General features: G+C 46.4%; 1 protein-coding gene across 2 annotated transcripts in view; it reads left to right on the forward strand.

Annotated features, from left to right (window-relative positions):
- NFAT5 (nuclear factor of activated T cells 5) overlaps nucleotides 1-13195 on the forward strand; it is a 52724-nt gene that overhangs the window by 21797 nt on the left and 17732 nt on the right. For both annotated transcript variants that reach the window (XM_060254541.1, XM_060254542.1), the window contains exons 3-4: nucleotides 6128-6692; nucleotides 11212-11404. In XM_060254541.1, coding sequence (XP_060110524.1) covers nucleotides 6128-6692; nucleotides 11212-11404 — 758 coding nt within the window. The remainder of the gene's footprint in view (nucleotides 1-6127; nucleotides 6693-11211; nucleotides 11405-13195) is intronic.

The raw sequence follows: 13195 nt of genomic DNA on the forward strand, positions 1-13195 counted from the left end.
TGACCTTTTATTCATCAGCTGTTTTTATTCTAGTATAACTTTTTTTTTAACTGACTAACTGTAATTTGAAGCTGCCTTATACTGAATCAGACCCTTGGTCCATCAAAGTCAGTATTGTCTTCTCAGACTGGCAGCAGCTCTCCACGGTCTCAAGCTGAGGTTTTTCACACCTATTTGCCTGGATTGAACCTGGGACCTTCTGCTTTCCAAGCAGATGCTCTGCCACTGAGCCACCATCCCTCCCCAAATTTAGATGTCCTAAAGCCCATAAGCCAGACATATTTCTTATAGCATCTACTGTTTGGGATGACTTTGAATGCTAGCTGCCCGTTACAGAAGAATAGTTTGTTTTTAGAGAGAGAGCCAGTTTGGTGTAGTGGTTAAGTGTGCGGACTCTTATCTGGGAGTACCAGGTTTGATTCCCCACTCCTCCACTTGCACCTGCTGGCATGGCCTTGGGTCAGCCATAGCTCTGGCAGAAGTTGTCCTTGAAAGGGCACCTGCTGTAAGAGCCCTCTCAGCCCCACCCACCTCACAGGGTGTCTGTTGTGAGGGAGGGAGATAAAGGAGATTGTGAGCCGCTCTGAGACTCTTCGGAGTGGAGGGCGGGATATAAATCCAATATCTTCTTTTTGTGGATTAAGCAGTTCTGTGATAGTTTGAAAATGGAAACGTTTACCAGCTTCAGAATTCAGAATAGAAATTTTGGGTAGATTAGTAGGTCTAAGAAACAGATGTCAGTCAAGATACCACAGCAGAGCTCATCTGCTTTCTGCCTGGAAAGAAACTGGGATGAAAAGCAGTCAGTGTGAGGATTTCAAATTCCAGCTTGCTAATTGGCTGCAGCAGATTGTCACTCTTGAGTGGCAGGCCTCGTCGTCTGAATTGGTGAACACGAGTCACCTAGAAAAAATTCCAGGTAAGAAATAACCACTTGTGCACCTGTCAGCATAAGTGCTGAAGTGATGGATTTCCTGCCTGTCAGAGCAGACTGAATCCTGCACTTACTCCTTTAAATGCGACCTCTTTTTAGCATGTGGGCGTAAGGGGGAATGTGGGGCTTAATGTACATAAGTAACCAGTCTCCTTTGAATCTGTTTTGAATTTGTGAAGTAAATTGGATTGCTTGATGATATGTGCTGGGATGCTGCTAGTTGTTTTCTCTATTAATACACTTAACTTGCATTCTAGCTCCGCCCTTCAGAGGCAGGCATCGTGTGGTGGGTTGTGTGACAGCAGTGTCTGTCAGTAGTGAAGACAAATAGTGCGAGAGACACTTAACCCATCCAATCTCACCCAGGGTGTAGGTCGGTCTCGTTTTCAGACTTCTTAAGTCTCTTTCCTTTCTTTTTGTTTTTTTTCCCTACATAGTGGATTGACTGATTGAAGTTAAACTCTTGTAAAGCTTTTGACTTTACATCAATAAATGAAGCTGAAGAAAAATAGAAAGCCCCAGCTGGCATGTGAGGTGTTGAAAGCAGGTTTGCAGCCACTTTGTGCATCTCGGTTCACACGTCTGCCTTTGACAATGGCTCACTTCAAAACTGCCTCCCACAAAATTAATTGACGCCAAAGCTGTAGGTAATATGGACAGCGGATTCTGCCAAGCAGCATAAATGATGCCAATGCAGGGACAGGCTCTGAGGCTGTGGCCTGTCAGAATCCCTGCATTGTTGAATGCTCATTTTTTTCAGTCTCTTTCCTGAACAACACGACAGGCATGCTAGGGCTCTGGAAAGCAGCAATTTCACCCATTGGCTGCCCGTGCTTAGTCGTTGCTGATATGCAGATGTTTCCCAATCTAATGATCATCTCTTGTTCTTTCCACTGTGGGAGATGTCTTGTGTAGAAAGGGAGTTATCAAAGATTTCAGGTTTTCACGGCTGGTAACATCATTAGGGTTTGTAGAATCTTTCGGGCTCAAGTGCCGTGTTCTACTGGAGAAAGTTTTCCTTCCAGGCGTTTCGTTCTCAGCTGCGGAGAACATCCTCAGTGGTGTTGCAGCCGGAGCAGGCGCTCTGACCTTCTTGGCTGCTGTGCATTGAGTATTGAGTATTGAGTTAATGCACAGCAGCCAAGAAGGTCAGAGCACCTGCTCCGGCTGCAACGCCACTGAGGATGTTCTCCGCAGCTGAGAACGAAATGTCTGGAAGGAAAACTTTCTCCAGTAGAACACGGCACTTGAGCCTGAAAGATTCTACAAACCCTAAAGAAAGGGAGTTGTCCGATACCTTCTCAACATGGGACTGACACCTGTTGGGGTTGAGAATCTTTGTGCCCCTGCTGGACTCGGCTTCCTTCAGCCTTTGCCTAACGACAGCAGTCCGTGGATGAAGGGCTGACTTGTCAAAGGGCTTATGCGCAATCTCCCTTGGGATCGCCTGAGTTAGTAACTTGAGCAGCCATTTAGGCCTCTTTGTCAGCTCCTGATTCCAGTTCAGAAGAGGGGAGGGGAGAGGCTCCAAGAATTCTGCTTCTTTGCCATAAAAAGAGAAGGGACATTTAGGCTCAAAGCTGCCTTTGACCCTGTTGATAGTTGTGGGCACATGCTTCAGCTGAAGCAGAGGGCAGCCTGAGCACCTCGGCTTTGGGGCCTTCCGTTTCTAGGCCAGAGGACTCAAGCCAATTACTAATCAGGACAGTGTCAGCAAGGCACCGAGGTGGCTGTGCACGATGGAAGTACACTTTTTATTTCACCTTGGTGTATGGGAAGGTATTGAATCTCGCAGGACTTTTTCTTCCGGTGTGGTCTCTCTCACTTAAATCTTCTGTGAATTAATTAGGGAACACAGATATTGTGCATTGCAGTTTTGTTGCCATGCTCCAGGAGGCTCCTAAAAACATTCTTGGAATGTGGTTATAATTCTAGAAGAGGGAGGGGCTGTGGCTTAGTAGGAAAGCGCCCACCCTGCATGCAGAAGCCCCCGGCTTCAGGCCCCCAGCATCTCCAGTTTGAAAATGACAAGGTAGGAGGTGATGCGAAAGACCTCTGCCTGCGATCCTGCAGAGCCGGCACAGACAGTTCTGACTTGGATGGACCAGTGGCTGGCTTCATGCGTTTATGTATAGAATGGCTTCCAGATGTAACCAGTCCTTATTCGTGCTAATCTGGTATTTCACAAAATGAAGTAAAGTTATGCAACCATCCCCCAACACTGATTTTGTGCTTTTTGAGGCATCTCTGGAGTCCTAGAGAATAACTTCCATCCTAGAGTGAAAGAGGGGAAATTTAATGGGAAGATTGTGTGTTGTCCAGTGTAAGGATGCCCAAGGAAATGACAGGCCCTTAAGCTAATTGTGTAGCTCTCTTCCCAGTGGCTCCCCCCCCCCTTTTCTTTTTTCAGGGGAAGGGTGAGAGGTGGCCTCTAAATTTTTCTAAATCTTTCTTCGGCTGGTTTAGAATGTACTTTTAAAGTTGGGCTGAGACTGCTTTGTTGCGCTGTGGGATCAGCTGAGAGTGAGCCATTACATTTTAAACTCTTTAAGGATCACGCTTAGTTCCCATTGCATCCCCAGTTGCTCAGTTCATCTAAGTGATGCTCAGCCTTTTGCTCTGGCTGAGCTTCCTTCAGCCTCTGGAGGAGGAAGCCAACCACAACTGTAGAAGAAGGCGGCAGCTCTTGGTTATCCTCCATGATGATTCACTTGCTTTCCCCTTCTCAGCTGTTTAGCTAAACTTCGCTTTAAGCCTCCAAAGCCTCAGGCGTCTGACTTGTCACTGCTGAGCAAACCAAGCCCTTTTTTAGGTGGCCCTGGGCTGCCTGGGTTGTGATCTGCGGAACTGTTGCTCGGGGCTGGTGGCAGAAGAACAGGGCCCTCGTGGCCTGTGCCAGAGCAGAAGCATCAGTCTTTCTAAATCCCTCATGCAGCCACTTTAGAGGGAATTCCACTTGGCGGAGGAGGGTACGTGTGTTCATCATCATCATTTTATTTAGTCAAAACTATCGTTGGCTTTTTGGATAGGATATTACCCAATAAATGCTTCCTGCCGGCCATACCCACCCCAATATGGACTGGTGTAAATCATTCTACTTTGGAGAGTTGCAGGGTTGCTTCTTTGCCGGTGCCAACACAGTGTTTAACCTGCTCTCTTTGCTGAAGGAAACTTTTGCCAGAATAGTGGGCCAGGCACAGGCTCAGTGGATGAGACCTCTTTGCACCTGCCTGAAGACAAGGCAATCTCCCAGCTTGCATGGCCATTTTATTATCATCTTTGTCTGGGACAGAAATCCAAAGATGATGATGTTTCGCATGAGGCTTCCTTACGGGGGATTGATCCCAGAGAGGGGAAACACATTGCATACCTTAGGTGTAATGCATGCATTGGGGACCATGCAGGAAGAAAGCTGCAAACACCTAATATATGCAGTCTGCATAGTGGTGTTTCAGAGTGGGTGGGAGTTTACGAATGAAAAGTAGTTCTGTTTTAACAAAACCAAATCTCGGGTAGCAATCTGTTTAATTCAAAGTGGCTGCAAATCAGCAACTCTACATAGTCACTGAAATGAGCAAATTTTACATCTAAAGCTCTGCATTAATGCATGAATACAAAAAGGATTTGAAAAGTGTTTTTTTTTTTTAAATAAAATGCAGTTTTGAGTGACTGAATCTTCCAGTTTCAGTCACTGCATTTGCCAAGGAACAGGCTCAGAAAATGGAACTGGTATCACTCAATAGCTCCAGATTTTTGCAGAGATTGGTTGGATATGGGTTGTGGGACAACGTGCTGGTACCAAACTGATAAATTTTCTTCTGAAACTTATGCAACTAAAATTAAATAGAAGACAAGTCTGCTTTGATCCTGGTCTACATTTCTTGGGTTTCCTACTGCAGTGGTATCGCTTTAACTCAGCCAAGATGGAGGTGTGTAAGACGAGCATACAAGTTGCCTGTTCATTGCATTTAGAAAAACAAAATCTGCAATGGTCTTCATTGGCCAGAATAAAGAATTGAGGTTTTATACTCCAGAATTAATGGCACCATCAGAATTCTTCTTTCACAGAAGTTTCAAAACACTTTTTGCTCTCTCCAGCAGATACCACCTACATATTTAGTAAAGAAAACTGCTTCTAGATAGTGCATAATTCAAGGGTAGGTGAATATCTCAAGCTAACCCATTGATGCCATTTTTGTTTCTGTGTTTTGGGACAAATCCAGAGTGTGACAGGAAGTACACAGTCTGCTTAAATTGGAGCCACTCTTTGAAGGTTTAGTGGACGGTTAACCCTTCTGTATCTAAGCCCCCTTCTTGCCTGCACTGATTTTTTTAGAAATGCTTCTCACAGCTGTTATTCTGTTCAGCGCTCCTTCTCAGCTGCTCCAGCTTGCAGGCAGAATCTGACTTCACGTGCACACCATGTCCTTCAGAAGCCCAACTAATGTATCCCTGGAAGGCACATAACTCCATCATTTACCTTTAAGTGCTGAGCATGCTCTGATTTAAAATCTCAGGCGATGCAGTGTGTACAAAGGCCAGAAAATAGTGATTGGTACCAGTTCCATTTTGTTACAGTTAAGTTACTTTTATATTTTATTTCTTCATTTAATAATTGATATCTGGAATAATCAGCAGCTCTTTTCTCATTTATTTTCTCATATTTTTATTCCAGGATTTGCCTCTGAAGCAGGGAGTGTCTGCATTAAAAATGACCTGTAGTTCTCTGCTTCATAGGTTAGAAACTTATTTTAATATTTTGTGGCTAAGCACAGTCCCACCTTTTTCGAAAATTTCAAATGCTGAATGATTGGCGCTGAATGTGGCCTACAAGCATTCTCCATCTTGTGTTGGGGACTTAGATAAAAATGGCTTGAACTTATTCAGTCCTGCTGAGGCAATAAAAGTGCCCTTGTTTGCTTGCAGCCTTTTTATGACTTAAAGGAAATGTTAAAAGCCTGATTGCCGCACATACTTGTGGAAATGGAAGTACCATTTGGACACTTCCCGCAAAACTTTTTTGTTGCTTAAGCCTTGTATCGCTTGAAGTGTTTAAATTCCAAACTCACCAAATTCCAAATATTCGTTGGGGGAAAAATCAGTTGACCAATCACATTATTTCGAAGGGACTGCTATAGCCAGCACAGTTGGGAATCATGTACCCTGTATTTACTTCTGAATTGTACACCGCAGATGCTTCTTCAGCTCCCTCCTCTTCCTCCATGGGCGGTGCTTGCAGCTCCTTTACCACCTCTTCCAGTCCCACCATTCACTCTACCTCAGTCACTGACAGCAAAGCTATGCAAGTGGAGAGCTGCTCCTCAGCCATGGGGGTAAGTAACCGAGGGGTAAGTGACAACCAGTTAACCAATAACACAGCCCAGCAGCAGCAGCAGCAGTCCACGCCGAAGAGGCACACGGTCTTGTACATCTCTCCGCCACCAGAAGATTTGCTGGACAACAGCCAGATGTCCTGCCAGGACGAGGGGGGCACCCTGGAGTCTGAGCAGAGCTGCAGTATGTGGATGGAGGATTCCCCCTCCAACTTCAGTAACATGAGCACCAGTTCCTACAATGATAACACAGAGGTGCCACGTAAATCCCGAAAGCGAAATCCAAAGCAGAGGCCGGGGATCAAACGCCGAGACTGTGAAGAATCGACCATGGATATCTTTGATGCTGACAGTGCCAAAGCGCCTCACTATGTCCTTTCTCAGCTCAGCACGGACAGCAAAAGCAGCCTGAAAGCAGGAAATGGGTTGGTATCTGCCTTTTTAAGTTCTATCAACGTATGTTGTTTTGAAAAAGAAAAAAAACAAACCCTAAAAACATTACCTTGACTTTTTTCTAGTGTTCAGCTCAGGTTTTCTCTCAGATGTGTGGGAGAGCTGATGTGGGCACTTAATAAGTTCTGTGGTTTCTTATGCTAAAATTCAAGGTACACTTATGTGGCATAAAAGTGAACCATTTTAGCAGCCGTTGAACTAACAAGTCCTGGAACAGTTGTCTAACCACTTCCCTTTGGAACCTGGTTAGTGAATAGGAAGGTTTTCACTAAAAACCTTGTTAAAAACATAATCCCTGAAGCTGAAATCGGCTCCTCCGTGTCTTCCTCAACAGTTCCAAACACAGCTGTTTGTGAGGATCTAAGTCTGCGCTTCGCCTCCTTCTGTTTCACTTACTCCATCAATTAAAGACAGCTGATTTTGATCTTGTTACATTAACACTTACTAAAATGTTAAGATACGCTGGACCAAATTTGTGTTCCATGTCACTTCAGTTCTGTATTTGATTTTTTCAAAAATAAACCTCTAATCCTATTTTGCTGTGTGCTTCTCGGTTGTGTGCATGTGTGTGTGTGTCGTTTGTGGTGATGCCTGGGTGGTGGTTCCTCATCTCTCCCACTTCACACTCTTCACGTAAGTTTTACAGATAATGGTTTGAATCAAAGATGATCCCACTGCATAAGCAAAAGGTTATTCTCTCTGTTTGTGTTGTTTTCCCCTTTCCCTCATTTGCAGCCCCCCAAACTGGTTCCAGATATTTCTAGTGCCTTTGGGGAGGCTGCATCTATGGGTGTTGCACAAAGGACACTGCATGAGCAGAAATGTCTTCTGTTTGCCCAGCAAAACCTTTGGATCCGAGCCACAGCTCACTAGCACACAGTCCTGTTGTTGTGGTACCTCATAATCAGGTGGTAGGCTTCCTTTACATGTTCCGTATACATTTTAAATGTTCTTATATTTACCCTTGGGTTAGTGAATATTAAACTGTCTGGGAAAGATGACTGTCCACAGTGGCTTTCCTGATGCTGCTAAAGGATGTTTTTGGGAAGGTTGGGGTAACCTTTTTCTCCTAGCACAACCCACAGTCTTCTGGTGTCTGTTCTCCTCAGACACAACTGATAACTGTGTGAGGACAAAATGAGAATTCAGTAAATGCTTTGTGCTTGTCTGGCAGATCCCCAAATCAGCAAGCATCGCCAGGCTTTTATCCAAAGTCGGCTAGGAAAGCTGGGTAGAGTTTAGAGGCTGCAAGTTCCATTTGTGAAGACCAGGGCAAGCCCTAGACTGTCTGGCACCCTAGGTAAGGCTAACTCCTCCCCCCTCCACTGAAAACGTCACCAAGTCGTATGGGGAGCACCCCATTTGGCCCCCCCAGAAGGCTGGTGCCTGAGGCAGTTGCCTAGTTTGCTTAGTGGCAGGGCTGGCCCGGCCCTGAAGAGTAGAGCTGTGTGCAGTCTCTCCCAGCAGCTGCGAGGTGTCTCTGAAAGCTGCATAATCACATTACTTTGGTGCCAGGTAACCCTGGGTAGCAAACTGACTGCTGGAATTCAGTGCTAGACTGGTGTGTTTTGTTTGTGAAGTCTTCCCACCCCTTCATAAGGATGCTGAGATTACAGTATCGCCTTCGTATCTTGCAGCTGCCACATGGCCAAGAGACAACAGTTTGCTCAAGGTCTACCCAGTGAGCTTCAGGGTGGTTTTTTTAATTTCAGCCTGGGTCTCCAAGCCTAGTTGTCTGTCACCAAGAGGATGCATGTGCAAGCTAGCCAGTTTGGTTGCTATGTCTTATTTAGGACCGAGATTTGGTTTTCAGGTAAATTGTTCTGCAAATGCAGCCATCAAAGGCATGAGGTACATGGTACCTAGTTGAGATCATCTACCTCTGGCTGCTGGAGGCAGGATTCTGGGTTTCAGGGTAAAGCAGAGCCTTGGTCAAAAGAGGCCGCTTGTTTGACAAGAAGCCTTTACACATGTTTTGCAGGGAGTCCATTCACATCGTGCCACTTGCCACTTCTCATAGGGAACAGGTTCTTATGCAGCAGGGAATTTTAAATCCATAAATAGACCAAGGTTTAAAATTCTGGTGTTGAATTGTTAGTACAGACCGCAAGGACAGGCTGTTGTTGCATCAAAGCCAGAAAGAGCCTGAACTAAAGCTACCAAAACGTCCTGTGGTTCTGTGCCTCAGGTGGGCAGCTGGCCTGTTTTTTTAGATAGCAGTTTGATGTCTCATGAGGTTTGAGAGATTCCTGTCCTCAAGAGCTGACCAAACCCCTCTTTAGAAGCAGCGTTGTCTGTCTGTCGCTGCTGTGGTTGGTTTGCATCTAGTATAAACGGTACATGTGAAATGATAATCCCTTGTCAGATCTGTCTGCCCTTCAGTGTCTGTTCAGTCGGCAAGACAGCAAGGCAAGGCTGCATGGGATGGCAGAGGTGTTCCAATGCTGTGCTGGATCCTGAGGACAGATCAGACCCTGAAACGTGCCTCGCCTTCAGGAATGCAGAAACGCAGTTCATGTAGAGCTGGCTAAAAAGCGCTTTTGGTAGCAAGAGTTTATTTTGTATTTTTTTGCTGAGCCTTTTACGCAGCTGGAGAATATTAAATGTGTGTGTTGTGAAGGTGCAGTGCAGGAACAGGGCCCTGAACACAGGCAGTTGCTGGAGTTTAGTCTTTTGTCTACAGATCTGCTGGTGAAGCCATCTGATGCAGGGTCCAGTGCTGGACACAGCTATGAAAACACACCAGTCTTCATTGTATTGCTTTTCTGTTGGCTTGTTCGTGTTCCCATTGCAAACCCATAAGACACTGAGAGGTCCTGGCATGGGGCCTGAATGTGAGAGTTGGCGTAGGCTTCCCATGCTCATGTCCTGATTCTGAGTGTGCATCCAGGAGTGCAAGAAGAAATTTGGCGCTTGGGGCACGAGCCTGGCCATGGGCACGCCAGCTGTACAGACTGCCCCGTGGACATCAGCTTGTGCTGGTCCCAGCTAGTGCAGAGACCGGCAGCACCTCTGGATGTAAATAACTTGGCATGCATGACCTAACAATGACTTATTGAAATTTATGAGCCATTGTTCTAATTCAACACTGGTCGTTCTCTGGATCCCTTCGGAGTGCCAGAAAAGAGCATATTTTGGAGGGTTTCTTCACAGAGGTTCTAATGATAGAACTGATAGTGCAGCCTGGCTTCCAAGCATTATGATTTAGATTTGTTTGGAAAATGTGTATGCCGTCTCTTCAGAGACCTGCCAGCCCAAGGCTGGGCCTTTGTGAACGCAGCTGGAGAAAGAGGGTCCTGAAAACCAGTCAGCCTCCCTCCCTCCCTCCCCAGTGTGTCTGTGAACTTGAACTGTTGCAAGGTCAGCAGCAAAGCAGGCATGAAGCTGCCTTTCCTCTTGGCACCAGAACTGCCTGCTTCACCTTGGATGCCACTCGGAATGTGCACTGCTGACATCTAGGCAGGGGTTTGATTAATTTGCCTCTGAAAAGGCCAGGCTGAAGGGAGAAAAGTGGATTGTTCATCTGAACCCAACGCGATGAAATCCTGAGCGCTGCTTTTTCAGCCTGGGATGGAAATGACCTTTCAGCTTTTTATAAGTAACATTGATTTTAAAGAGAAAAGATGGGGATGATGCAATAAAGTTAAGCAAATTAAATTCTTAACTGACTTCAGAGAGTCTTAAATGGATTTAGCTTTGCTGGAGTGTGCCCAGCATATAGAAGCAAAGCGTCATGACCCATAGAGGCTGTGCAAGCTCTTTGAGAGGGGAAAAGCTGAGTCTGCCAGTTGTGTCGGATGGGAGTGTGGCCCCTCCCGATCCCCAGCGGGTGCAGCCTTGTCAGAGTGTAACGTATGCCTGTAAAAGGTGTGCTTTTCTTGTGGCTCAGCTGTACCCGTTTCAGAACTACTGATATTTGTGACATCTTCTTTAACGAGGATTCAGGTCTTGCACATAAAGTGAGAGTTCTGCTTAGTGGTATATATGTAGCTAATACAGTATTTTTTTGGAGATGGTGTCCAGGAAAGTTTTGAAACAGCCACTTTTCCGTGATCAGTAGTTAGTTAATTTATTTATTGATTTGATTTATATCCCGCCCTCCCCGCTGAAGCAGGCTCAGGGTGGCTGAGTTGCTTCAGCTGGTCCCAGTGAAGGAGAAAGTGCCAGGTTCAGGGGGCCTGGAGATGGTGCACCGTCTCCTCTCAGCCGGCTGGCCATGCAGCCATGTCCCTTTCCCGTCACCACCCACAAAACGCCAGTCCTGAAATGGAAGTGCTCGGTGCAGGATGACTTCCTCTTTGATGCGGGGGGGGGGGGTGCGAGGACCCGTGCTGCTCCTCCAGACCGTTCCCTGCCCACAACAAGGCGCCATTCTGTGATTAGATGGGCACATCAGCGGCAGCCCAGCTTCATGCCCTGCCCTTTGGGCTCTCATGGTCTTTGAAGGAGTGCCCCTGGTAACATGACCAATGGTTTGTTTTGACTCCTCAGAACATCAGAAGCAGCAAAAGCAGCTGGAGGGAAGAAGAGCCCTATGCTGTGTGGTCAGTACCCTACTAAGAGTGAAGGCAAGGAGCTGAAGATCTTGGTGCAGCCAGAGACCCAGCACCGAGCTCGCTACCTGACGGAGGGCAGCCGGGGCTCTGTGAAAGACGGGACGCAGCAAGGGTTCCCCACTGTCAAGGTATGGCAGACAGGGAGCCAAACGCAGGCTGCCGGTCGGGGGGAGCTGCCATCCTGTCCTTCCCTGTGACAGAGTCTGACTCACAGCAGTAAAGCAGAGGATCCCCCTGCTTTTCACTCTCGCCCAGAGCTGGCCTCTAATCGTGCTGTTTCCATTCTGAGTTTCAAATGGCTCTGGACTAGGTTTTGTGTACACAGTTTCCCCAGGATGTGGCTGTTTTGTTGTTTGGAGTGTAGCAGAGAACTGGCTGTCTCTCTGAGCAAGACAGAGGAGCCTTTCTTGCTGGGTGGAAGGTGTGTTAAATATAGACCCCTCAGTGCTGTCATCATGCAGAGAGAAACCAGGGAAAGTGTTCTTGCGTGCTCTCCCTCCCGCCCCCCCTGCGATGCTGAACAAGGCTCTGTGCCTCCGGGGGGCACTGCGAAGCCTGCCTTGCAGAATATTACTTCGGTTTGCAGGTAGACCAGAATGGGGGTGGGGGCAGCAGTCGCCTTGCAACCCAGTAATGCAGCTAGGAAAATGCTGAGCCCTTCTGGTCCTGTCAGGAGTGGTCCTTCCATGCCCCAGTCTGTCCTGAGTGCTTTTGGGTGCTGCACAACCAGACACAGCTTCAGTTTATTTTAAAAACATGCCAATGGCTTAACTGTGTATTCCGCCCAGTTCAATGGCTCAGATACATGTCAGTTTTCTAAAGAAAGCTGTTCTTTAGCTTTAGTTGCTTTTTTTGGGCGGGGGGGGCGCTATTGTGTCATGGAATGATCCTGCATAATGGCTTATTGCTTAAAAATATATATTTGCGAATTGGAGTTCTGAAAACACTTCAATTTCTCCAAAATAGAATCATGGAGTTGGAAGGAACCTCCAGGGCCATCTAGTCCAACCCCCTGCACAATGCAGGGAATTCACAGATACCTCCTCCAAACCCCCTGTGTGACCCCTGTCCCATGCCCAGAAGATTGCCCTCCAGGATCCCTGACATACTGGCCTGGAGAAAAATTGCTGCCTGATCTCAAAGTGGCAAACAGCATTTCCCTGAGCATGTGAGAAAGGGCCATGAGAACTAAGCACTGGTGCAACCCTTCCTGCCCTCCCTCTCTTGATCTGCCCAAGTTCACAGAATCAGCATGGCTGTCAGATGGCCATCTAGCCTCTGCTTAAAAACCTCCAAGGAAGGAGAACCCACCGCCTCCTGAGGAGGAAGACTGTTCCGCCGTTAACAGTCAGGAAATTCTTCCTAATGTTTTTAGTTGAAAACTCTTTTGATTTCAACCTGTTGGTTCTGGTCTGACCTTGTGGGGCAACAGAAAACAACTCTGCACCATCCTCTATAGGACAGCCCTTCAAGTACTTAAAGATAGTGATCATATCACCTCTCAGCCACCTCCTCTCGAGGCTAAACATCCCCAGCTCCTTTAGCCTTCCCTTCTAGGACTTGGTCTTCAGACTCCTCACCATCTTTGTTGCCCTCCTCTGGATGTGTTCCAGTTTGTACGTCTTAAAACTGAACACATTACTCTAGATGAGGTCTAACCAGATATCTACAGGATCTTAGATATGTTATTAAAGAACAACATCACAAAGAGATTATTTCGGTTTAAGAGATAGGAATTCTGTTTTCTGTCTAGTTCTCTTCAGGAGTATATGTGAGATACTTTGTGTAGTTGGATAAGATTATCTTGGGTTACCATAAATTTTTTTTTTTAATTTATTTTACACTATATTAAGACATACAACATATAACACCCAGTGTCACTTTTCTCCACACCTCATGCATTTCGCCATTCGTAGACC

Source organism: Heteronotia binoei, chromosome 14 (assembly GCF_032191835.1).
Source record: "Heteronotia binoei isolate CCM8104 ecotype False Entrance Well chromosome 14, APGP_CSIRO_Hbin_v1, whole genome shotgun sequence".
Lineage (NCBI taxonomy): Eukaryota > Metazoa > Chordata > Lepidosauria > Squamata > Gekkonidae > Heteronotia > Heteronotia binoei.